The sequence below is a fragment of the Clinocottus analis genome, unplaced genomic scaffold, assembly GCF_023055335.1.
Source record: "Clinocottus analis isolate CAN_PGR_092001 unplaced genomic scaffold, fCliAna1.0.p SCAF_3, whole genome shotgun sequence".
Classification (NCBI taxonomy): Eukaryota; Metazoa; Chordata; class Actinopteri; order Perciformes; family Cottidae; genus Clinocottus; species Clinocottus analis.
The window spans coordinates 13,533,270-13,560,275 of record NW_027176042.1 but is presented as its reverse complement, the minus strand read 5'-3'; the positions used below and the strand labels follow the sequence as shown (position 1 = coordinate 13,560,275).

The window sequence follows — 27,006 nt, the reverse complement described above, 5'->3', positions numbered from 1 at the left end:
TTTCTCATTGTGATACTGTGATACCCGTCACCTTAGCCGTGTTTAGGAGTTGACACTCACAATGGCTGCCGGTGAAATAAAATCCCCCTTGTGAGCTTTATGGACTCTGCCCTTCTTTAAACAAGGTTCAGATGACGCTCTTTTTGATGGAAAACTGCACAAACCAGTTTTGAAAGTAGTCTTCATTTCACCGGCAGTTGTGCTGTGAAGTTGTGAAGTGGCTGCTGTGTAAAAGGGGCCGATACCAAGAGCCTGAGGCAGGTGAGGTCAGCAAGTAGCTCTGTTACCTGAGCCTGCACTGATCGGGTTTCCCCAGAAAGAGCTTCTGTTATGATGAACGGCTCAGGATGTGGAACCAATTCCCTGAGTGACGGTTAATTTTCGGTCTCTTTTTATTACAGCTCTGGCTGTTGAGCTCCGCAATTAAGGCTGAGATTTCACAGAAAGGTACAACGTGTTTTAATTAAGATTCACCCAGTAATGACAGTACCAACAAACCTCATGTTTGAGGAAAAGTCAGAGGATTGTCAAATTCGGTCAAGTCTCTTGGGAACATGCATGTCTACAAAAATCTGAATCCTTTCAGTAATTGTTAAGACATTTTGATCTGAATGAAAGCAGTGAATCAACCTGCTGACACTTTCATCCTCAAAGCAAAAACATATTCTTAAAATAATGAATTCAATAAGGCTTCTCTTTTTTTCCCAGCAAGTCATATAAGGTATATTATCTACAAAATAGTGTATCTCTTCATTTCACACTTTTAGGCTTTAAAATAAATAAAGTGCTTTTTTTTGTTCCTCCTCACTGCACAAATGCAGCATGTTAGCATAGCGTGACACGGTCCCCTACATAAGGGCAGACTGGTTGTTATTTTTACTGATGGGTGCCTAATGTGACACGCAGTGAGGCCAGTTGAGTCAGGATTTAGCTCCGGCTGATTACTCTCATAGTTCAGAGGGCTCAGTGGGGCAATGTGGAGAAGCCTTTTAAATCGATCCGTCAAAGACTGGAAGCCTAGTGAAGGTTTAGAGACTTAAGATCATGATTCTAGATGACAGTCTGTGTTTTTCACTGGATGTAAAGACACCGTCTGACTGCTCTGTCTCTGCTGTTATTATCATCTGGAGCATCGGCATCCTCTTTCCTTTGAGGTCGTGATTATTGCTTTCCTCAGTAAGCGGGTCAGTGGTGCCGTGCCCTCTGGCTCCTCTTTAGCTTAAGAATACAGCACAAATAGCATCATACATAGTATGTCCTCAAACCCTGAAGTTTGAAAGAAGGGGGTTGGCGGATGCTCATGTTGTCTGAGAGCATGTATAGATATTTGATGTATAAATAACATACTTCCTCAAAAAGAAAAAGAGCTAAAGCTCCATTTAGGGTAAAAGTCACACGACCCTTGTGGTTTTCCATATTGAAGAACTCTTTCTTCCTTTTTAAGAAAAGGAAGCTGCATGTTAATGGAGTAAATGTCCAGAAAATACGGACGCCAGTAAGCCACACATATCTCACGGATGGCAGACGTGAACATGAGACTCATTGCTGGGTCCCCCGTGGGACAGATAATGAATAAACACAGTCGTTATTGCTGGATTTATTAATAACCTTTTTGTCATACCACCGTTTCCCACATCCCAATGACCCATTTCCACAGGATCAGATTTACCACCACAGACCACAGTTGACAGGTAAAGCGTGATATTTTTAAACCATATGCTCCACCACATGCTTTGGTCCCACATATAGAGAGCGGCACCGTCGGCTATCTGGTCCCCGAGTTTGAACCATGTGCACAGATATACTGAAATGTGCATTAATATGCGAGGATCATGCAACACGATGGCCCTGAGAGATTTGGTTTCATCATTAGGTTGCTAACAGGAATCTGAAACTGAGGCTGTGGTTACGGCGCTGGCAGCTGTCTGTGTTCTCCTCTATGAGGAAATATATGTTGAATCTGTCGTTGTCGTCTCTCTGAACCGTCTTCTTTTGTGCCCCTTCTTTACTTGCAGTAATGCATTCCCCCACGTGCTGCTCTGACATTGCCCTAGTTCTCTGTCTCTGTGTTGTAGTGTGTCATGTAATGTGGCCGTGTGATGTATTTTCATGGCAGGCAGATTCTGTATTCCTTCACTCTGTCCACGCTGCAAATATTACTTTTTTCCCTCTTCCCCCTGACTCGGCCTTGTGTTCACGATTAACCTCATTATCTGTTCAGTGATCTTTGTCAAACCTCTGCATTGTTGGGTCTTTAGCCCGTCTTCATGATAGCGAGCGACACGTCACTCTGTGTTACTGTAGCCAGTGTGAAATGTATGCAAGGTGAATATGACGGAATAGTATGGATATTTATAAATAGGTCACTGCATTCTTTCTTTAACGGTAAGCATGTTTTCTTACAGTCCACGTCAGTACGTATGTCTTTTGGTATTCTAATGTTTAACGGCTAATGTTACAGTATATTTTTCTTAATTTCAGAAAATTTCATGAAAAGACCAAAAACAAAAACTCCTCTACATGTCTGTTGCACTCAGTCCCAATCCCATTTGTTCCAATGACGCAATATATTTTTAGAAATATGTTTAAAATAAAATTTTAAGTCTCATTAATTTCCATAAACAGCTGGGCACGGTCATTTTCAGCTAACATTAATAGAACAAGAGTAAATACTGATTTGGGACTATTTTCCACAGTGGATTAATACACTTTCTGTGCTCAAGTAGATACTTTGTGTAATTGAGTAAAAGTAAATTACAATGTCCTGATTCATTTACAAATATTGAGGTCAAAGGCAAAGAGGAAAAAGCTATATCAGGCTTTAACTACATCAACTATTCTTGTTATTAAGAAGTATGAATTATTTTGGCCTGGAATTTGTTGACAATAACAACAATGTAGAATATCACCAGCCTTAACCTTTAATTTATAGAATAAATATGGATTTTATTTTCTACAGGAACTAGGTAGTGATGGGATTAGGTAGTTACAAATGTAATTCAATTGAAATATTATCTGTTTTTTTTAGATTTGCGACCAAAGAGCCCAACGGTTTGTTACTCTACAACGGCCGCTTCAATGAGAAACACGACTTCCTCGCCATGGAAATCATCAATGAGCAGATACAGCTCACCTTCTCTGCAGGTGAGACAGTTATTTATTTATTTGTCATTGTGATTCACTTTAAACATTTATTTTTTTCAGTGTTATACTATTTTGAGTGCATAGCAGTCTTTTACCTCGTTCGTTGTTTTCCAGGTGAGACCAAAACCACAGTCTCGCCGTACATCCTCGGAGGAGTCAGCGACGGCCAGTGGCACGTGGTGGAGGTCCACTACTACAACAAGGTATGAACGGAACAAACAAACAGACGACGTGCTCCTCAAATACCACGTGTTCATGAGCCTGGTTCATGATGACAGTCAAACTCTTATAGAGGATTTTAGTTTCATCCAAAACATTGCCTTGCATGTACTATATACTATACTTCTGTTTTTTAAGTAAATAAATAGATATATAGTGCAAACTCTTTATCTAGTTGGAATTTACTTGGAAGTTTGTTGGTTAAATAAATAGTACATTTAGAAACTGTACTTTGTCTTTCTCTTGAAGATAATGAGGTGATAAGATTGATACCAGTCTCACATCGGTCGGTTAGTTTAACTCGCAGCTAGCTTGGCTCTGTCCAGAGATATCAAAGGAATCTACCAGCACCAGTAAAACTCACATATAACATGTTATATCTCTTTGGTTTATTAAGATGGCAAAAACTGTAAATAGAAAAATGACACGTTGTGGTCTTACTCGGGGCCATGTGCCGAATATGTTGCTTTTAGACGGAGCTAGCTAGCTGTTTCTTCCCGTTTCAAGTCTTTTTGCTGAGCTAAGCTAACCAGACTGCAGGTTGGCACTGTATACTTACCGTACAGATACAAGAATGCTATCAGTCTTCTCATCTAATTGGCTTTAAGAAAGCCAGTGCATTTCAGGAGTGATCTATTCTGATTAGGTTTTTCATTTCCTTCTTTTTCTTTGTTTCACCATAGCTAACATACCTCCGGTTAAATCAGTCTGCTAAAAATACCAGACATGGTTACCGAAAACATTCAGGGTGAAATCAGGTCACTGGTTTGATCTTCTACAGACGACAAACCGTTCATATGTATTACACAAAAAGCTGCGGTGATTACTGACATGCTTTCTCAATAAAACACTTTGTTTTTAGCACGTCCATAAGGACGAACTGTCGTGGATGCAAGTTAGTTGTGTACGTTAGATGTACTGCCTCTTGAGTGCTGATGATCTAGAAGGATCCAACATGCCAACTACACACTGACGGAGGAAGAGACAAGGGGAGGGAGGATGAGGATGGAGGATGGAGGGGAATGAATGAACACCAGTGAGTGGGAAGTCAATGTTTCTCCAGACGTGGTCAGATCAGACTAAATATGCTTTGACTAATACATTTCTGTGTAAGAACATCTCAACAACTCAATCTGTGGAGGAATGTATGGAGCTGTTGTCTTTGCTCTCTCAGTACTTTACCACCCAGGACCAACACACAGGATGTCACATTTTAGTCTATTGAGGAAGTCACTTTGCATCATAAAGATGTTGCCAGGCAACACCCCCATTGCTTGCATTTTCTATTCAGTGTCTATGATAACACGGCCGTGTCAGATTTTAGCCAGAAGAAGTGATGAAGGGGGGCAATCTTGTCAACTTTTGGGTGAAAACTAGTTGTTTCTCTGCCAAGAAGACATTATAGTCTCATTAATCATTTTGCTACAAAACTGTCTTTTGTCGTTTCACTGACCCAGTATTTCTACATATTTAAGTGTGCTGCATGTTCGAAGAAGATGTTTTGTATTAATGAGACATTTTCAATTGTGCAACATGTAGATGTTTGCATCGACGGCCAGTTTGATAAACACTGCTTCATATTCGCGTGAGAATATGAATCCTGGTTCTGCTCTGAGGCTGATTTGGGCGCATAATGCATGAAGTTAACTTTAATTAATTGATGATCCATTAAGCATTAAATAATCACACAAACGCTTCGTAACTGTATGATTTTAATAATTGTGAGCAACAGGAATTCTTTTTAGATTAGATTTGAAATTCCTTTATTAGTCCCGCAGTAGAGACATAGTAATGTATATATATATATATATATATATATATATATATACATATATATATATATACATATATATATATATATATATATATATATATATATATATATATATATATATATATATACACATATACAATACATTCATGAATTTATATATATATATATTTATATAGACAAAATTCAATTACAACTATTATTATGAACAGTGAATGAATCATCTATATTATCATATTAGATTGTATAGGTTTGTACCTGTATCATAACATGTAACTAGTTTACTCATTTCATTGAATACATATCTTACTTTTAGCCCTAAACGTCCCAGAAGTGTCTGGGGCAACCCCCGGCTGTGCCTGAACTAATCCTCCCGCCCTCCACTAATGTCCCTCATCCTGTGAGCTGCTGAGGTAGAAACGTGGCTCCTCCTTCTGGAGGTATCCCACAGTGGCCCACTCTGACCCGTCCCTGTCCATGGGGGGTGGGGCAGGATGAGGTGGGGGGGCATTCTCGATTGAAATGTGGCTTTCAGGATGGCGGGGGACTGTGGAGAATGGCAATGACCGCTGCCTTTGTGTTGGGCTCTGCTTCCTTTGGGACCATGGGCAGTGAATGATGCGGCCCCGGGGAAGGTGCCCCTCTCTCTCTGTTCTCCAGCGAGGACAGAAAAGCGGAGCAGAAGAAGAGCGAAAGGAGGGTAAAGAAAAGCCCAGAGAAGTATTGACTCGGGCTTTGCGCTTCAGGGCCAACCCTCTTGTTGCTATGGTTTTTCTAGTCAATCTTAGATCCCATATTTGTGCTGCTTGCTGCCATGCTCCTCCAGCGCAACCTCTGCCCCCCTCGGTGACAGGGAACTCATATTCCCATAATCCCCTGTAACGGTCAGTGAGAGCAGTGTTTTAATGTGGTCTTGAGCAAATATGTGCTCTCCAATCAGCGCTGACAGGACGTGGATTTGTGCAGCAGCAAGACGTCCTGACAGACAGTCATTATGCGAGAGTCAACAGCCGTGACTGATGACAGCGGAGGTCAGTGAAAGGAGCGTCCAATCTGGAGCGCTGCCTGTTTCAGAGCTTTCACAGTGAAGGGAAAACCGTGGAAAAGAGCATGTCGGGTGATTTCACCTTTGGCAATTCACACTGCATGTTTACTTGTTTCATCATCAACAAATTTGTAACAAATTGGCCTCAAAGACCATCAACTGAAAAGAAAAACAACACCTTCAGCTTCTGTTTCCGTCTACTTAACATTTCAGTGTTGAACGGTGAGTTAATGTGTCACAGTCAAGAAAATAATCAGACTTCCTGTGGGAACATTGCTTGACAACAGGGCCAGTTGTACTGGGAAACTTGTTGAATGTTTCTGATATCTTTGTACAGCTCCCTGCCAATAGAGCGTCTCTGAAAATACTTATGTGACTCAACAGCTTTCATGTGGGCTTGTGAATCTGGGAAACTGTGATCGAGAGAGATTGGACTTGTCTTCATCGTTCAGTCAACTGAACCGCAGACTGAGGAGCGAGCTGGCTGCTAGCATAATTCACTTTTTATGGCCAACCCAAAAATGGCCTATAATAAAACCATGAGCATCTTGATAGTTTTTTCTCAGTCTGAACGTGCATCTTTATTTTCCTAACACATTTTTTACTGAGCGACACATCTCAATCCTTTGTATTTAATTCTTTGTTTTCATGCTTTATAAGTGTTGTAGTTGTATATTTCAACACATGTTAGAAGGATTGAAATAGATTTTTAAAATCAATGAACTGATATTTGTGTTTCAAAAAGAATGATAAAGTGAGACCAGGTGGTTTGGGGTTATTATTGGTCTCACATCACGAACACTCATCACACTGTGATCACAAGACGCAAAGTGAGGGCAGGAATGTAACCGACTGCAGCCTCTCAGTTACACTCATATTATTAGAAGCCCTCAGAAAGTTAATCTAATCTACGCAAGAAAGTTAATTGCAGAAGTGCAGGGAAAATTATATTTGTACATAATGTATTTCTTGATGCGCTTTTGTCTTAAAATTCATCTGATAGAGCTGCCAACCTGATCTACAGTATATTTAGCTGGTGTTGTTTTGAATGAGCTTTTAAATCAAGGGATCAGACAACCTATCAGTGAAATTATAATTCCTGATGCCCCTGCAGACGGTGATGGAGATCTATTTTAGTTTAACTTTGTGGAACTAAACTGCGAGGAAGAAAACCCACTTGATGTGTTTTCAAGGCCTTAGCAATGAGCCAACTCTTCATATCATCTCTACACAGGAGACAAGCTTATTCCTGCTAAATCCTGTCTAACCAGCTGACGGCTCAGTGGCCGTCCTCGCCTGCAGGCGGCCCAGTCGGCCGGCCGTGAGAGGGGAGCGGTCACTGCTCGCGACACCAGCTTGAACCTACACTTAGGGTTAACATGAGCTCTACGTGACCTCAGAGAAACTGGCCATTTTGAAAAGAGGTCACGACCTTTTATTGACAGGATCATAATTCTCTCCCCCGTGTCCCCTCCTCCTTTTGCTGCTTCCCCCATTGATTTCTCAGACAATGAAGACGATCCTTTGTCGACGGGGATGATGTCCTGCAGAGTGTGTGTGTGTGTGTGTGTGTGTGTGTGTGTGTGTGTGTGTGTGTGTGTGTGTGTGTGTGTGTGTGTGCGCGCGCTTGCCAGCCGCTACATTTTAGCTCTAGCTGTTATGATATGAATTATTATCATTATTATAAATGTTCGTCCACAGCAAGCTAAAGCTGAACTGGAATTGAACCGAGACCATTTATTTGGTTGTTGTTTCCCAGTTTCAAAGCTCCAGTTTTTAATCGGGCTCATAAAGCTTAGCACTGGCTGAGATTCCCCAGAAGTTTCTGCACTGCTTCATGGATTAATCCTGTGTTAAATTCAGCAGAATAATGAGATATTTTCACAATAACCTATTTCTGAATCTTATTTATAAATACTTGGTGACCAAAATACTTAGCAGCATGGAATGAGTTTTCTAGTTTTTTGTTGCTCTTTACGCTGACAAACCTGTGAAATCTTAAATGAATTTGATACTATAGGACATTTATACATTTGTTTTTCTGTCCATCTAAATCGAGAGTTTCTGCTGTGTATACTGATGAAAACATAAACCTGTGATATTCTGTGATGTAAAAAACTAAATTTTTCCTTAGTTGGATAGAAATTTTAAAAAAAAATAACCATGAGAAAGTTCTCAAGTTAACACAAAGACTTCAGTGTACACAACACAGGCAACAAGGCCTTTACTATACATTCTTAATCCTCATTGTTTTGAGCAAAGCCTCTCCAAAAACATAAGGAAGGTCCTCCATAAGGCGCTCCATACTTTATCTTGGTATTCATGCGTTTGTCTCTCACTCCACAGCCGATCTTAAACCAGGCCGGTTTGCCGCAGGGCCCCTCGGACCAGAAGGTCGTTGTTGTGACGGTGGACAACTGTGACGCCTCCGTGGCCTTCCGGTTTGGTCACATGATCAGAAACTACACCTGCTCTGCTCAGGGCAGCCAATCAGGATCCAAAAAGTGAGTTCACAGACAAGAATGACATCAACAGGATTATCAGTTCTGTCGTTGCGACGTGGACGATAACAGACATTTCATAAAAAACATTTGATCTTTACCTCTCATCTTCCCTCATTACCTCTGTGTTGACTTCAGTCACTGATCACTTTTTTCGTGGTTTGCTCATTAAGAGAGAAAGTAAACTTGTTTTGAAATGAAGATCCACACCTCCAGGGTGTTAGCTCAGCTTTGCTTTTTTTCCTTCATTGGCATGTTTATCATTTTTTCGGTTTTCATCTCCAGTGGGAAAAATAACACTGCAAAACCCTCTGTGATTAATTTTTCATATGTGTTGATGATGTAAAGGCAGAGCAAAAAAAACCTGGATGCGTAAATGTTCACACGTTCTATGTTTTCAGATCCCTGGACCTGACCGGACCCCTGCTCCTCGGAGGGGTTCCCAAACTCCCAGAGGACTTTCCTGTTCGCAACCGGCAGTTCGTGGGCTGCATGAAGAACCTGCATATCGACAACCAGCACATAGATATGGCTAGCTTCATCGCTAACAACGGCACTCTGTCAGGTACGTTTTCACCTGCTGTTTGACTCCAAAAGATTATCCTTTGTTTTATCTCTTGAACCGGTGACTGTTTTACAGTCAAACAATGTCTTGTTGTTAGACCAGACAAGTCAGAGAGAAAAAGAAAGAGAATAACTGACTATAATGAGCACAGCAGGGAAGCAGAGTCGGTGGGAAATGATTGTTGTAGCTGCTATGAATAGTTTATTACCCTCTGACTCTTTGATGAAATAATAAGGTTGGAACAAGTAAATCAACCTCTTATTTTTCTCCCTCCAAGGATGCTCCGCCAAGAGACATTTCTGCAACAATGACCCGTGTCTCAACGGAGGAACCTGTGTGAACCTGTGGGGCTCCTTCAGTTGTGACTGCCCACTCGGGTTTGGTGGACAAAACTGTGAAAGAGGTGAGTGCATAGAAAAAGTGCTGTTTAGACACATCTGTCGTTTTGGCCCGAGCCCGTCCCTCGACTTTATGACGTGAGACTCAATTCATCATAAAGTATGAAGCTGAAGCGGTCATCCATCAGGTCAAATATAAATAAAAAACCAGAGTCCAAACAGTAACAGAGGCTCTTCTAAGCAGAAGTGGCTGCATTTGTATTTTAAAGTAACAGGTGCTACTGTGTGCAGTGCAGTTGTTGGAGTTTGTCAAATCAGCCACAGTTTTTTGGGAACATCTGACTCTATTTCAGACTTGCACAGTTAACATGCATTAGTTTTAATGCCAGAATCAGTATCTTTTGGGAGAATCAAGCTGTTTGAGCTTGAATCTTCTCTTCTTTGTTGATGCTGAACCATTAAAGTCCAATTGCTTTTTGGCTTTTGAAGACAAACCGTACATTATTTATATTTCTGTGCCGGTGTTGTCAGTGTTTCTGTCCCACCTGATCCACTGCAGCGGTTATCTGTGCTGATTTATGGTTTACAGCAATTTGAGAGGAGACAGAGGAAGAACAATGATCCCTGTAAATGACAACGTAAAACTCTTCTTCTTGTCTTGACGTAGAATGAGGAAAAAAAGATTTATGTCGGTGATAATTTCTTTTGTAGATCAGATAGAAAAGGAAATAGAGATGGACATCGAGATAAGGGCAAGTGTGTTGCATAGAGTGCAGAAGTTTAGTTGAAAGTTAAAGTTTAAAGTCTGAGGAAAAGATAAAGATAGGAGAGAAGAAGTGGGACACAATGCAGTGTGAGCGCATGTTACTGAAAGAAATTTAATGAACTTTGATAAGCGTATTATAATCAACAAGAACTCAGAGCAATCATCAACACCACAAGTGTCTTTTTTAAATGCAGCGAGAACAATGTAAAGCAGAAAAGATAATTGATAAAGGGAGTGGATCCAGCTTCTCAAATGTGAAGATTTCCTGCTTTTCTTTTGTCTCACTTAGTCAACTCAACATTTTGAGGGTTTTAGACCATCCCACAACAAGCATTTTAAATCTTTTATGTTCAGCTTTGTGAAATTCTGATGGTGTTTTTTAAATATTTTTTTGTCCTTTGGTAGGCAAAATTGGTCCTGAAAATTATAAAATGGTGTGTGTAAATACTGATCTGTATTCTGGCCACACTTATACAGGAGGTGGGGTTTATCTCCAGTATGAACTTTTACAGATCAAATAATCGGGCACTGTTCGTGTCGTTTTGAGTAAATAGGAATCTTTTGACTGAAATTGCACTGCAGTTTATCTCTTTGCATTTCACTCGTCTCTCCAGCCGACAGTGGCAGCCACAGTGCATCAGGTGTAATTGCCATCACTAATCGATCCTTTCGATCAGGTGCTTTTCTTCGCTTTGTACGCAGACAGCGTAATGAGAGGGAAACCTTTCACAGCAGGCTCAGCATCCTTTCCTGTCACTTTGCTTTCACGTTTGAAGGAGCCATGAAGCTTCTCAGCATGAGTGCACAAACCCCATAACTTCCTTTTGATTTTCAAACTACACAAAATAAACTGTATTTTAAATGATTTGATATTAAAAAACAACTGCTTCACTAAAAGAGTTAGAGTGGTCATTGGTGTTATTAAAGATCCCCGTTAAGCACAACAAGAAAAAATCCATTGTTAAAAATTCTGAAAATTAACATTCATACCTATATTAATAACTTTACCTGCGTCATTGAAAAATACACAATATGTGAATACGCAAATGTTTCAAATGGAAAAGTGCTGGTAGGTTTCAGTCTTAGTGTAATTGGAGTTTTACATATCGAGTAGCTGTGGTGAGTTGTCTTAAATACGGCTGATGTCTGTCTTAAATTCCAGGTTTTAGAGGAGCACAGAGAAACGTTTCCCCTTCAGCAGATGAATGTGAAAGCCTGCTCGTGTCAAACTGTGTACAGACATCATTCTGCACAGTGAAGCTCAAACATCACAATTACCGAACGAACAAGAAGAAAAACATATGTTCAACTGTTATTTTAAATGTGTATCTCAATGTCCTTGTGTCTTATATTGCTTTGAATTTCCAGCACAGACACTTGCTTGCAAAGCCAACGATCTTTCTGGGAACACCTGATTTGATCTCAGACACAAGAAGCAACTGTCTGATAAACAGAGGGAGTTTTTATCTGTGATAACTTGGAAGTGATCGGAAGAGAACATGCTGGATTTGCTGGTTGACAGTAATGACTCACTGCGAAACTTTCTCTCCTCATTTATCTTCTTCACTTCTTCCCATTTCCTCCTCGCTCCTGATCTCTAGTTATGGCCAACCCGCAGCGTTTCCTGGGCAACAGTCTGTTGCAGTGGAACAACATGGCGGCGGCGGCGTCCTCTGTCCCCTGGCACGTGGAGCTCATGTTCCGCACACGGCAGGCCAGCGCGACGCTGCTGCATATCTCCGCCGGCCAGCAGCACAACCTCACACTGCAGGTGAGAGCAACATGTAGTTTCTCCTTTTCTCACTGCACATGGATACACAGTCAAAGACCTCCTTCATACATCATTTATCTCCACATTTTACACTCATCGAAATGTTGCAATGCACGGCAATGTCAATTTCTCCTCAAGGAGAAACTTTAATGAGAAGAATAGAAGAATTTCTTGGTTATTTCCTCTCAATGGTCATTTACATCAGCAAAGAGCAATAACTTTAGTTCTTCAACACAGAGTGAAAAGAATAATTCCTATATTGTATGTGTGTAGTGTGAGCAGGAAGGTAGTCCTCACCTTCAGATCAAACATTTTAGGATTGAGGCTCCACCTGTTGGCCAACTAAGTTGCAACACGTCACTGAATATCAGAGGACGTTGAGACAAAAATCCAAATGATCAAACTCTGATTGTATCGTCTGTGTTGGGCTATTTTTGAGCTTTTCTGGAGTGGCGGCTCTTTGATGTTGCAGAACTGTACGATAATCTATTTCCAGCAATTCAAGGTTTGAACTTTGAAAGTTAGAACTCTCTGTTTCTGTTCACCATGTGATGCATTGCTGATTTTGGTGGTCTTTTTTCTCTCCTCTGTTATTGAACATTGGTTCAATCTCCCTCCTGCTGTTTCTTTCCTTTTCCCGGCTCTCTCCCTGCCTTTGTAGCTGCGCGGGGGGAGCGTGTTGATGGGGCTGCACAGAGGGGAAGACTCAACTCTCTCTCGTGTGGAGGAGGTGCTGGTGAATGATGGAGACTGGCATCATTTGCAGCTGGATATCAGCAGTCTGGGGGGAGCAGCGAGCCACCACAAAGCAGTGTTGTCTTTAGATCAGGGGCTGTACCTGGTGAGTGGATGTGTCCTAGCTGTCTTAGGTCACTATTAATGAAGTGTATAGCAGCTATGAAGTATGTCATGCACCTTTTCAGGCCAGTATGGAGGTGGATGGGAAGCTTCGAGACTCCAAGCTGAAGACTGTGAGCGTTGGTGGTTTGGGAAGGCCTGATGGGAAAATTCAGCATGGCTTCCGTGGCTGTATACAGGTCCGTCGCCTCTGTAGACCCACTTATGCGCACATTAGATGAATTAAATCTATACATTCAAAAGTGTAGATAGCAAATAAATGTTGTTTTAATAACAATAATTTAAGGAGCAGCAAATTATCATTACAAATCTGTTGAAATCCGTCAATAATAAAAAAAACACAAATTTAAAACACTTTTCAGACAGATTTGAGCTGTTTTATACCTTCTAGATTCATCCCCTTGAAATGAAAATCCTGCACAGTCAGCAGTGTTTAAAAAAAGGTTTTAACTTCTTTAGATTATGATGTGCAGATTATGATGATTATGATGTGCAGATAGACTAACAGCACACATAACGAACACAGACAGGCACTTTACAATGTTCTGACACACTCCAAACAGCAACCTCTGTGTTTTGCAGCACATTCCTTTCACTTACTCTGATCATTAAAGTGTTTCTCGCAAACGCATTACCGCATTGTGTTGCTGTGGTTACGTACACATGCTTGTTTGTTTGTTTGCCTGCAGGGTCTGCGTGTGGGCGGGGCTCTCAGCCTGTCTCAGGCGAGGAAGGTGAATGTGGAGCCGGGCTGTAGCGTGCCCGACCCGTGCAGCTCCAGCCCGTGTCCTGTCAGCAGCTACTGCAGCGACGACTGGGACAGCTTCTCCTGCACCTGCCTCAATGGTTCGTCTGCCTACTGTTCACAAACCCAAAACCATGATCGCTGAGTCAATATTGCTTCAACCTGCCTAGAATAATGTTTCAATCAAAATGCATCGTATTTAATTAAAGCAACACCAAGGATAGTGTTCCAGTATCCTTTAATACTTTCTACTTATCGCTACTTGACACAGTTCACCTTGGTGTGAGAGCACAGCAGCTTATTTGTCTTTTCACCTTTTGTTTCACAGGCTACTACGGCAGCAACTGCACTGATGTGTGCTCACTAAACCCCTGTGAGCATGAGTCCAAATGCACCAGGAAGCCAAGCTCCTCTCATGGTTACACCTGCGACTGTCCCAGCAACTACTTCGGCCATTACTGCGAGAAAAAGTAAATGTTGTCCACGTTTATGTAAAACTGTGAATGTTTTAGAGTGTCGATTGTGGCTCTTCCTGTGTAGTATTGTTGTATTACTCTGCAGGTAAATTGATTATGTGTGATGTGTACAGGACCGATTTGCCGTGTCCCAGAGGCTGGTGGGGGCACAAGACCTGCGGCCCTTGTGACTGTCAAACCGATAAGGGCTTCAACTCTGACTGCAACAAGACGAGCGGAGAGTGTCGGTGCAAGGTGAGCGAGAGCCGAGCTGCAGCTTTGATTCATCTCTTTGTTTCGTATTTAATTAAATGCAATATCAATTGAATAATCAAAGGCAATTCAATACCTGGCAAGTAAAAACAGGCATACATGCAGAACAAGGGAGTACGATGTTGGGCTGAAAAAACTAATATGAAATAAAAGTTGTAAAAAATATTTAAATGAAATTTATGAATAAGGAAATAGTTTGAAAGCTTTAGAGCTGTGTGTCAATAACATGCAGCCTGCTAATAACTGTGGGTAACACGCGACAATTGTCAAAGTATTCTGTGTATATAGGTAGTATTTCCAGTACACAATAAATCAGATCTCAACAAATGTTATAATTCAATTTTCTCCATGAAGCTAACATTGTTCATCAGGTTAATCCTTTCTTCAACACTTTTGTCCTCTTCGATTTTCTTTTTTCTTTTTTGAATTCATTAAAAGTTTATTTTGTCCAATTTAGATTAAGTGAACCCACTGACATAAGATAAACACGTTGGTATCACAACAGACTGAGCTTTCAAAGCTTAACTTTTGTTGTAGTACAAGCAATCTCCCGCCGTTCAAAATGGACCTATGAACTCATTCATTTTAAGTGTTTTAAAGTGGAATTTCGACTTTGTTGAACCACGTACGAGGAACAGGCCTCTGTTCAGAGTCTGGGTGTCGTCCAGCGTTTGGACACAACCTTAAGCTTGACAAGGCCAACATAGGTGGAGGACATAATTATTATAATTTTTAAACAAGCAGCTGCAGCAGTTGGACAGATGTGTGAGGCTGAAGGAGGCTTTTTCGTTAAATCATTATTCAACAACTTCCAAACTCATTTCCAGGACAACCACTACCGTCCTGAAGGCAGTGACACCTGCCTGCTGTGCGACTGCTACCCAATCGGCTCGTTCTCCCGAGCGTGTGACCGAGAGAGCGGCCAGTGTCAGTGTAAACCCGGCGTCATCGGACGCCAGTGTGACCGCTGCGATAACCCCTTTGCCGAGGTTTCTCCTAACGGCTGTGAAGGTCAGAATAAATGTGATTACTGTGAAGTTACTATCATTTATAATCCCTGCTTCATTATAGCTTTAAATATATTAAATAGTTTTGAATTTTTATCCTCATCATCTCTCTCCTTCTCGCTCCACCTCACTCAGTAATCTATGACAGCTGCCCTCAGGCCATCGAGGCCGGGATCTGGTGGCCCAGGACTAAGTTTGGGCTCCCTGCAGCAGTTCACTGTCCCAAGGGAACTCTCGGTATGATGGTTTTTCAGGCAGCTCATCAAATTATCATATAATAATGGCAATATTTGAAACTTGCCTCGAGCCCTCTGTGGCATGCGGTCCATTCCTCAACTCTTATGTGATAACTTTCTGTCCCTCTTCTCAGGCACAGCGATCCGGCACTGTGACGAGCACAAGGGCTGGCTGCCTCCCAATCTCTTCAACTGCACCTCTGTCACCTTCAGCAAGCTGAAAGCTCTGGTGTGTAGCTTCACCCTGTCAGTCTTATAACATAAAATAGCATCGTTTGCAAGTATGTGGAGGCAGAAGACGATTACAACACTTAGGGCATCTTTTTTTCCTTCTTTTTTTTTACAGCAATTAGATATTTCAGTCAAGTTGAAAAATATATTTTTACTAATGAAGCATCAATACGGTACTAAATGATTATCCTTTCCTTCCTCCAGTCTGAAAAGTTTTCCCGTAACACATCGCTCCTGGACTCTGGACACGTTCAGCAGACGGCCGCCATGCTGGCCAATGCTACCTTACACACAGAGAAGTACTACGGCAGCGATGTGAAGGTGGCTTATCGGCTCACACAGAGTCTGCTGCAGCACGAGAGCAACCAGCAGGGCTTCAACCTCACAGCGACGCAGGACGTCCACTTCACTGAGGTGAACAGCCATAGAGGGTTTATCTCTCTCTGTGAACTCCATAACGCAGCTTGAAACTAAATAAGAACGATAGATTGTTGCAGTTTGAGCAGTGAACTAAATTTGTTCATTAACAGCAAGCCAGACTTCACAGCCTTTCATGATGTATCTGCAGAATACATCACACCTCACTTCACTCTCCACTAAACTCTCGCTGTTTTCTGACAGAATCTGGTCCGTGTGGGCAGCGCCATCCTGTCCCCAGAAACACGGACGCACTGGGAGCTGATCCAGCACTCGGAGGGTGGGACAGCGGCGCTGCTGCGCCACTACGAGGAATACGCAAACACACTGGCGAAGAACATGAGGAAGACCTACCTCAGCCCCTTCACCATCGTCACACCACACATAGGTGAGCGTGTTACCTGGGAGCACAACACCTAAAGGCTCTGCAGCTTCTCTACTGGGGATTCATTTTCAAAAATGTTATTAAAGTGCAGTGCATATGCTCTTTTGTATGTTTATTAAATGTTTTTCATCATGACAACATTGTCAAAGTCATTTGAGAACATAAAGCAGAACAAACTTGGGCTAATAAAACACAACACAAATAAGTAAAGTACAAATAATATACACCATGAAACAAAAATGGGGCGCATATTTTCCCATTAAGAATAGTAAAAATATTATTATCCCTTTACGTTTCTTTTTTAACATTAATTAAAAAAAGAGGTTTCTTTGATAATTGTTAGTCTAAATCAGAGATTCAAAAGAAGAATTTCTGATGTTAATTTTAACCATTCAGCAAATTAGGCTTTGTTCTTCCAAAATATCGAGGAATAATCCTTAAGCCACAAATATTTAAAGTATTCGTATTCTTTTGACACAACATATGTATATGATTTGAGGGCTCCAAGTCTCTGGTTAAAGGCATTTTTTCCGACAACACCTTGAATAAAGAAAGTAGCCCCTTAGTAGCACTAAAATGGTACATTGTAGTTTGGCTTACTTGAAGAAATTGTACTTTATTGTTTCTTGTTCTGAGTTTTTATTGTAAGTTGCTTTGGATAAAAGCGTCAGCTAAATGAAATGTTCTGTAAAGGAGGCGACCGTTTTCAGCAGCAGAGCTCTCTGCATGTGTGTTTTTCTCCGCAGTCATCTCTGTGGATCGTCTGAAAAAGATGAATTTTGCCGGTGCCAGACTCCCGCGGTACCAATCCCTGAGGGGTCCTCGTCCTGCAGACCTTGAGACGGCCGTCACGCTGCCCGATTCTGTCTTCCAACAACCGGTGGACACCAAGGGCCACAGACACCTGGATGTCTTTCCAGAGTCCTCCCTAAAGAACCGCTCAGCCAGCAGGAAGAAACGCCACCCAGACGACAGTCAGCCGGACGCCATTGCCAGCGTGATCATCTTCCACAGCCTGGCCTCGCTGCTACCAGAGAGCTATGATCCAGACAAGAGAAGTCTGCGGTAAGAACGGTTAATAAAGCACCGCCTTCAAAATCAGGCCGGTAGCTTTTTACTAGAAGTTGTCGTCGATTAACATCCTTGACTGAAAATAAAGCTTTTATCCAAAATAACCAAGAATTATTTGTGTATGGAGAAAAGTATTATAGGTTATTCCGCCGCGCAATAGACCTCTATGTCATCCAAAAACTATTATAGTCACATCACCGAGCCACACTATTAACACGGGCACTGTAGTTTATTTTTAGTCCCAGATGCACATTCCTGTTGCTGTAATGATCAAATATGTAATATTCCACTGCTGTATATTGCCCCTAACACTGAGTAACACTTATAACTTTAGTGCCAATGTGTTCAAATAGAACACTTTGTAGTTTTGACAATTTTTTTTAAGATTCAAGTCTTCGGGAGGAACCTATTCATGCCTTCAATCGTGCACATTTCATTGTCTTCAGGGTGCCAAAACGTCCGGTCATCAACACACCGGTGGTCAGTATCACCGTCCACGACAACGACGAGCTGTTGCAGCACACGCTGGACAAACCCATCACTGTGCAGTTCCGCCTGGTCTCCACCGAGGAGCGCTCTAAACCCATCTGTGTTTTCTGGAACCACCACATACTGTGAGTACACCAGCGCACTCCAAGTTAGTGAGGAAGCATTACATTGTGGTTTTCTCATATTCTCTGCTGGTCTTTGTGTTTTATGTCAGGGCCGGGAATGGCGGCTGGTCAGCGAAGGGCTGTGAGGTGGTTTTCAGAAACAACACCCACATCAGCTGTCAGTGTTATCACATGACCAGCTTCGCTGTCCTCATGGACATCTCCAGGAGAGAGGTGAGTGATGCGAAAACCTCTAACTTCACTAAAACCACAAAATATCATTGTGTTCATTCAAACAGCTTTCATTCAATCGTTTGGTCAGAACGGAGAGATTCTGCCAATCAAAATCCTGACCTGGAGTACAGTGGGAGTGACGATGGGCTTCCTCTTCCTCACCACGATCTTCCTCCTCTGTCTGAGAGCCATGCAGTGCAACAAGACGAGTATAATCAACAACGGAGCTGTCGCTCTTTTCCTCTCCGAGCTCATCTTCATCCTGGGCATCAACCAGGCCGACAACCCGGTAATCAATTCTGTTTTCCATTTCTTCATTTATAATATTCCCCATCATCTCTTCATATTTTAACCATCCCTCTTTGTGTCTCCCTATTTTTGTCCGTGCAGTTTGTGTGCACAATCATCGCCATCCTGCTGCACTTCTTCTATCTCTGCACTTTCTCCTGGCTCTTCCTGGAGGGTCTGCACGTCTACCGCATGATCAGCGAAGTGCGAGACATCAACTATGGACCCATGAGATTCTACTACCTGATTGGCTGGGGAGTGCCGGCCTTCATCACAGGTCTAAACCCTCGTACTTTTACAAAAATGTACCTGCTGTACAGGAGAGGCGCCTGGAAAGTTCCCTCCCTCATCTGTGTCTTCTCTAGCTGCAGACCCGAACTTGATTCTCACCAGTTTCATGCCAGTTCTGATCATCTACTTTAAGACATACAATGTAATTGAAATATAGGAATAAAGTGTTCCCCTTTTTATTTTTTTATTTACTCAAAGCAGGGCTTAATTGTCTGACGATTAATTATTATTAAACACGCCAGCAGTCTTATTGAGGTGTATAGAGTGATATGCCTGATACTGCTTTGAAAATGACAGTCGGAAAATGTGAGATGTCTTCCGGTAAAATGTTATCTTGTCAGCCTATCTGTAGTAAAAAATCCAACTAACTGACGACTTTAGATAAATAACTTGAGACAGAAGAATGTTTCCACACTCTCAAACATACTGATAATACTGTAAATGTGTCTCAGCAGCTGTTGTTGATGCTACCGTCTGTCTCTCTGGTTTGTCTGCAGGTCTGGCGGTGGGACTGGACCCCGAAGGCTACGGGAATCCAGACTTCTGTTGGCTGTCTATGTACGACACCCTCATCTGGAGCTTTGCTGGACCCATCGCCATGGTGGTGTCGGTGAGTCCCTGCAGATCCCTGAGATCCAGACTGTTGTTGAAAAGGGACCTTTTTGAACACGCTTCAACGTGAACGTGACTCATGATAAGCTCATCAGAGCGAGGCGAGAGATGTTATGACAGAAAAACACGGCCTTCTCCGTTCACTCAACAGTTTAGGAAATATTCGGCAGGAAAGATTCCCTTAATGTTTACTCTCACAAACCTCCTGCCATGTTGTAAGTTGTGAAGCAGTTTGATATTTTGTCCACAGATGAACGTTTTCCTGTACATCCTGTCGTCCAGAGCCTCCTGCACACTGAGACACCACAGCATCGACAAGAAAGAGCCTCGTGTGTGAGTGTCCCAACGTTTTATCACATTTTAACACTGTTGACATGCACCAGAGGAGGGGAATTCCTTGCCTGAAATTTTCAACTTTCCAATCAAAACCAGTAAAACTGGACCAACTTCCATTAAAAGAAGGTTAATAATGACAACAAATCAAACCGTTCCTTTGATTTGTTCCAAAAAGAGCTCAGTAATCTTTTCCTGTTGGCGGACGACATTACAGAGAAGCTAACATTGATAAACAAGACTTATTGATTAGTCTACTAATCGATGAGTGAAAAATAATAATAATTGTGAAATTCTTTTGACATTTCATAGACCAAACAATTGATCTATTGTGAAAATAATTGTCACACAACAATGCATTGCACAACGGACAGTTTTCAGTTGGACCTGATGTAATTTGCGCTACGCTGGTATTTGTCACGCTTTTACATTTTACAGCATTTCACAGCATGGTCATGTTTCCACACAGCTCTTCCTCAGACAATGTGCTGCTCTGTTTCTCAGTTTGAACTCAATGAATGCGTAGAAATCTTCCTCACAGCACCTTACCACGGTCTCATGTGATTCTGCAGCTCTGGCCTAAAGACCTCAGGTGGCGTTCTCCTCCTGGTTTCAGTCACATGTTTTCTGGCGCTCCTCTCCGTCAACAGCGACATGATAATCTTCCACTACCTGTTCGCTGGGTTCAACTGTGTTCAGGTGAGCCACCCGGTTATTCCTGAAAACCCTTTAAATGGTAGATTTCTGTATTTCTTCTCCTGACCCTCTGCTGTTGCCCAACCATAGGGTCCATTTGTTTTCTTCTTCCGCATCGTCTTCAATAAAGAAGCAAGGAATGCTATGAAATACTGCTGCAGCCGCAAGCGTCCGGATCACATGATCAAATCCAAGGCCTCTGTGAGTCCCTCGTCACAAACTCTAAAAAACTACTCTTTTCAGTCAAATACTCTCTAAAATGTACACACAGCTTGAGTTGCATCTGTCGGTAAGATGTTGATATTATAATTCATATTATATTTTATATTATAAACAACAAGAAGTATAGCAATATGTTTAGATATTCTTTTCACTTCAAACGATAAGGCTGGTGATATTCTGTAGTATTCATATTGACCCCCCCCCTCCCAAAAAAAAATGAATTGGTTCCACTAACAAGTTCTTCTTGTGTCTCCAAAGCCTTAGATTTCTTGTTCCTCTGTGTTAAAGAGCTCTATTGTTTTCCAAAAACTTTTTTTTTAAGTACAACCCAGAGCCACTCTGTTGCTATAGGTAAAATACTATAATATACTAATATTACTCTGCTGGTTAAAATAGTTCAAATTCCCCTCTCACTGTAACAATTGTTGATAACAACAACAACAGTGTATGTTTCTATGAGCAGATCAACTGCACAACATCACATACACAACGTAGTCCCCGTTCATTCTATATAGTTACACTCAGTAGTTATACTCACCTTTCTTTTGTCGCTCTATCTTTTGTCGATTTCAGGGCTACAAATGCAACACAAACTACATAGACGGCAGATTGTACCACCTTCCCTTTGGAGACTCCAGCGTGTCTCTAAACGGCACCATGCAGAGCGGCAAGAGCCAGCAGAGCTACGTGCCGTTTGTGCTCAGGTAATTAAACGTGATGAGAAAAATAAAGATACATACGCTGTATTATATTGACAGTGATGGGAGCAGCTGTAAACAGACTTCTTGGGTCTTTTCAGGGACGACGGGTTGAGTAACAGTCAGGCGCACATTGCTCTGAACGACCACGCGTCCCTCTTCCATGAAAGTAAAGAGCACCTGGACGGTATTACTCTCATTCAGTATCTTATTCAGTTCAACTGCAATGATCTTAAGACTGCATAAACCTCTCCCTTCTGTCTGTGTGCAGATCATGACAGCGACTCAGACAGCGACCTTTCTCTGGAGGATGACCAGAGCGGCTCCTATGCCTCTACACACTCCTCTGACAGCGATGACGAGGAGGGTCCAGTCCCCCCGGAAGAATGCTGGGAAAACATGGCGTCTAATGTGGCCAAGAGACCACAAGCACCCGGTACAGATGCTCCTCTGAGCCCCACTTTGTGCCGCTCGTATGTCATAAACATTTACCGAAAGTATTGCTAAAATCATCAAAGACTCTTCAAACCATCTGGATGGAAATCGGAGGCACAACAAAACAACTTTTTCAAACTTCATAAAATGTATTAGTCTCCAAATAGATTTCAGAGGCAGCCAGAGTGACATGCATCTTTGATCAATCTGTGAGGCACAGTTTTGGAAGTTATTCTTAGTTCTTTCCAGTATCTTATATTTAATCACAATATAATGTCTATTATTGTGTTTCTGTTTCTCAAAAACGAGGTATAGCATACACGTCATGTCTGGCTACCTGGTAATGGATGAAATATTTTTCCTCCAGATAGTTTAAGGATTATAGAAATATTTTGAGAACAGCAGCATGCTTAGCGCTGTGGCTAGAAGGTAATGCTAACACGTGAGTGGCACAAACAGGACTAAGCTGATGACACTCAATCTAAGGACCACGAAACCAGGAACAATAATTGTATCGCCACTTATGTTCATTTAGTACTCTGGTGGAGCGTAATCCTCATTAGGTTCATACGATATAAACTATTTCGTATTTAATATTTCAAAATAACTGAGTTACCGCATTTCATGAATTCTTTGTTTCTGTTTCTCAGACAACAGTTTGAGTCAGATGCTCTGGCCAGGAGATTACTCGGCGGCAGGGAGTGACAGCGAGCTTGCGTGTACAGACAGAATGAAGCCGGACACTCGGGCCAATCCAGAGCCAAGTCTCTGTTGCGACATGCGGACGTTGTCGGATGAGCAGACGCAGGACGCCCGGAACGTGCTGCTGCCCAGTTTGCCAAACATCTATAACCATCATCACAAAGGTAGAGTCCAGCGGCCCAACACTGAGAGCTGCAGGGGATTCGTCATTACGTACAACTTCATCTGTTTGTTCTTTTACATATTGTTGAGAAAATATCATGACCTTGTGTCTAGTCATGTTTCAATATTACGTCTCTTTGTGTTGATGACAACATTATGTCGTACAACATGTCATTAAGAATCATAGTGGAGTACAGTATGTCATAGAAAGGTCATAGTATTGTTTATCATGAAAATATCACACTATAAAAAGTAATAAAAAATGTCATCAGAAGTCTGAATATCATATCTCTTAAAATATGAACGATATCAAAGCATACATATTTCATAAAACAAATGTCATGATGAAGTCTAAATATAGTTTGTTGTAAATATGTCACAAAGAGATCTAGTATGACTCCATTATGCTACTTTAGTAGTATGTCAATTAATTTAAAAGGCATAGTATAGTACGTCATTGTACAGTAGGTCATGAAAACCTCAGTAGTGAAACTACAAAAACATATTCCACTTTATTATATACATTTAATTTCAGGAATTATCATGAATGACTCACTTTTTTTCAGATCTGTTCCGCATCTATCTCATCTTACTTTTATCCTTCGCAGGGATCCTAAAGAAGAAGCAGCTGTCTCCTATTGTAGAGCGAAATGGACTCAACCGCATCCACAATGAACTTTGTGAAAACGCATCCGGCACGACGTCTCCGCAGGGATCCTCCTCGAGTGACAGTCGACCCGGCAGAGCTAAAGCCAGGCTGCCGGATCAGATGAACGGAGTCGCCGTGTGCATCAAGGCAGGGACGGTGGACGGGGACTCGTCAGGATCAGAGTGAGTATTAACAAAACACAAATATAGCCAGAGGAAGATGAAAAGCATTATTAGATACTCAGAGTAAATCCAAGAGAAACGCCTTGTTTTCTACGTGTAAACGTCTCCATCGTTGTCGCAGAAGTCATTTTGTGTTTCGTCTTCTGTCGGAGTCAAACCACAATGTGTGCCGCCGTCAGTGATTGTTGTTTTCATTGTTTGTAGTCTGTCTCATTTCCACCTATTACTCTAAAATGTTATTAATAAACCAAATAAAAACAGCACCCGTAATGCTATTACCCACAGTCTGAAGACAATGTTAAGAGCACTGTGATTTCACTGCACCAAGACAAGGGACTCCCAATGTAGTTCAGAGTGCTAGAACGACATGAACACCTATTTGAAGAACAAATTGTGGGATTTATTACTTAAACTGGTCCATCCAGTCATCTGCATCTGATTCTATTTTATACTCGCTGCTCGTGAAGCACACGGAAACAGCTGTTTCATCCTTGTTGTGGACATGCAGCGCCAGCTTTCTTATCATTGTTTCACTGCTATTAAAACTTTGATGCAACTGTAATGTTACCATTTAGTGTTTTAAAAGAATAAATAATTAGCACTGCTGGTGGAGTTACCCCCACTTTAAGCTGCAGATGTCCAAAATGAATAAATTGGTGGCTCACTATGAAATTGAAGCTCAGCTAATGATGTGTGGTGAGCATAAAGTAGCCAGACTGGCTGAAGACACAGGAGGCACCGACTGTATGCATGTGTATATTTATGAGTCTGTTAAAGCTATGTGTGTGTGTAAATATATATATATATATATATATATATATATATATATATATATATATATATATATATAAAAAACACCCTTTAAGATGCTCAATTCTTGAAATTAAATAATGAAATACAGCACGTCTTTTAATATAAACATAACTTGTAGGTAACTAATTAACCTTCTTTGCCCCTTCTCTCTTTCCAAAATCATAGATTTTTATACTTTAATTTTATTCCATGAAGCGTTGATCCTCATTCAAAACAATCAGGATCACGGTCTTCAACCTGGTGCATAATTTTAACACCTGTCACCCTCTCACAGTGTGTTTGTATGTTTATGTGTTTCATCGCCTCACGTGTTTATTTCCTTTGTCTTTTGTGTTCATTCTCATGTTGTGCTGCATTAATCTCCAACACATTCCTCTCCATCCATCCTGAATCCACCCACCTCCTCCTTCTCCATGTCGTTGTTGTCAAACCTCCATGCACCCCCCTCATCCCCGACAGCCACCGCAACACCTCCATGTGACCGCGCTGACGAAGGGGTGTGTCTTTGCAGGTCGTAGAGCCTCCTTCCTCGACAAAGAATGCAAACCGGGAGCAAAGGACTTCTACTTATAAACAAAAAAAATGGAAAAAGAAAGAATTCCCCCCTCGTCATCATGATCCTCTGAAGGACTGTGTGTACGTGTGTATGTGTGTTTGTGTGAGTGAGTTTGTGTGCGCGCATTTGTGCGTGTCCATGTGTGCCAAACCTCAGGAGTCTCTGCACTGGCCCAGGCTCACGCACACCGACAGAACAAGTCTCTCTCTCCCTTTAAAAGAAATCATTTTGTTTACATACTTGAAGAAATGCACTTTTTTTAATTTTCCGCCCAAATTTGTTGGCGGTCAATTTTTTTATTTTATTTTTGGAATTTGTTTTATTTGTTCCAGGATACATAAGTTGTTTTGAAGACCGTGGAACAATAATAGGTCATGTTTTTTGGGGGGAGTGGGTCATTTAGTTTTAGACTTGCAAACATTCAGGGAAATCCCTTTTTCATGCATTAACTACTTTGTGACATCTTTCTGGTTTGCCGGCTTTTGTTACTGTTCGAGTGTTTGTTTAAGGATTTCAGACTCAGGTTATTGAGTTCCTTTACACGTCTCAAATGTCCAAGAGGCACAGAGCGGTCGGGTGCAGGCTCTTCTTGGGTTTCTGAACTTCATATTGAGGAGGAAAGACTCGCTGCCTGTTAGCGGATGCGTATAAGCTATTTCTCATTCATGAAAGATGAGGGCGACAGCTGCCAGACTGACGGCCCACTCGGCCTCCGAGGGGTGAAGCTGCATGCGCAGACCTAAAAATGAATCAAAGGACTTTTGATGAATTTCTTTTTTTTTTGTAAGTCACTGAGAGTGCATTTTTTTATGGACGTTAAAAGCGCTCTCATTTTTCATCGTTTTATCTGGAGTGATAAAAGCATTCATTCGAGTTCAGTGACTAAACAGCTGTATTTTATAGATTAGCTATGGAGCTTTTGTGATTTGTAAAATAATGCAAAATTGTGCTGTAATAATATTTGAGCTGTAATCCATTTTTACTGTACAGAGTGGCCTGTAAATGAATCAAGACAAATCTTTAAATGTAAGTGAATATGTCAACACTCAGAACCTGTAATTAGTAATCACTCTTGATCCTCGAGAGGAAATATCTTTTATCTTGGTTACTACTTTCTGTCAAATGATGTGATAATTGTGGAGGTCATTTTACCAACTATATGAATTAAATGTATTTGATGCCATAAGAAACAGCCATACCAGGTCAATCATATCAACTCTGGTATCCCATCAGAGAACTGTCTCTTTTACTCTGCCACTTCCTGTTTTTACTGATTAAAATGTTTTCTACCATTTCCATCTTGCCTAAAGTTTTTACAAAGCCAAGTGAAATTCACTGTGTGGTGTGTTTTGTATCACAGCTTTCTGCTGATATCAAATGTACATCCTACTACTGGAGGTGAAACAATCAAAGATTCAGTATAAAAAGGGACGTGGTTACATCTTTGGGTTCTCTTGAGGTAATTACACTTTTTAGTTTTGCAGCTGATGGTTGAAGCAAAGGTTTAGTATTGTAAGAATCTATTATAAGTACATATATTCACATTTATGCTTCATATAGTATAGGAGGTCGTAAAAAATGTCTTCAAAAGTTGTGTTTCAGTATGTCATTAAAAAGTATTAGTATAATATGTCAAGAAATTTAATAAAGTTAAAGTAGATAAATGCCATGCAATATAATAAAAAGTCAAAGTATAGTATGTCATTACTAATATAAAAGGTTATATAGAACGCCAGGAAAGA

At 41.3% G+C, this 27,006-nt stretch overlaps 1 protein-coding gene across 2 annotated transcripts in view; it reads left to right on the top strand.

Moving 5' to 3' along the window:
• The window catches only part of celsr2 (cadherin, EGF LAG seven-pass G-type receptor 2), a 59,387-nt gene extending 32,846 nt beyond the window's left edge, over positions 1-26,541 (top strand). Inside the window, exons 4-34 of one of the 2 annotated variants that reach the window (XM_068594301.1) lie at positions 3,029-3,144; positions 3,259-3,347; positions 8,526-8,683; positions 9,082-9,245; positions 9,523-9,648; positions 11,951-12,120; positions 12,782-12,961; positions 13,044-13,157; positions 13,668-13,824; positions 14,052-14,193; positions 14,313-14,433; positions 15,279-15,462; positions 15,594-15,695; positions 15,829-15,923; positions 16,130-16,339; positions 16,547-16,730; positions 17,474-17,792; positions 18,245-18,412; positions 18,502-18,625; positions 18,714-18,914; positions 19,016-19,190; positions 19,702-19,814; positions 20,067-20,149; positions 20,722-20,848; positions 20,936-21,046; positions 21,641-21,771; positions 21,867-21,952; positions 22,037-22,201; positions 22,851-23,066; positions 23,673-23,895; positions 25,220-26,541. In XM_068594301.1, the coding sequence (XP_068450402.1) occupies positions 3,029-3,144; positions 3,259-3,347; positions 8,526-8,683; positions 9,082-9,245; positions 9,523-9,648; positions 11,951-12,120; positions 12,782-12,961; positions 13,044-13,157; positions 13,668-13,824; positions 14,052-14,193; positions 14,313-14,433; positions 15,279-15,462; positions 15,594-15,695; positions 15,829-15,923; positions 16,130-16,339; positions 16,547-16,730; positions 17,474-17,792; positions 18,245-18,412; positions 18,502-18,625; positions 18,714-18,914; positions 19,016-19,190; positions 19,702-19,814; positions 20,067-20,149; positions 20,722-20,848; positions 20,936-21,046; positions 21,641-21,771; positions 21,867-21,952; positions 22,037-22,201; positions 22,851-23,066; positions 23,673-23,895; positions 25,220-25,226 (4,561 nt within the window). In that variant the 3' untranslated portion in view covers positions 25,227-26,541. Of the gene's footprint in view, positions 1-3,028; positions 3,145-3,258; positions 3,348-8,525; positions 8,684-9,081; positions 9,246-9,522; positions 9,649-11,950; positions 12,121-12,781; positions 12,962-13,043; positions 13,158-13,667; positions 13,825-14,051; positions 14,194-14,312; positions 14,434-15,278; positions 15,463-15,593; positions 15,696-15,828; positions 15,924-16,129; positions 16,340-16,546; positions 16,731-17,473; positions 17,793-18,244; positions 18,413-18,501; positions 18,626-18,713; positions 18,915-19,015; positions 19,191-19,701; positions 19,815-20,066; positions 20,150-20,721; positions 20,849-20,935; positions 21,047-21,640; positions 21,772-21,866; positions 21,953-22,036; positions 22,202-22,850; positions 23,067-23,672; positions 23,896-25,167 lie in introns of both variants that reach the window. The other variant, XM_068594300.1, reaches the window with a different exon arrangement.
• Positions 26,542-27,006: the final 465 nt, after the last annotated feature.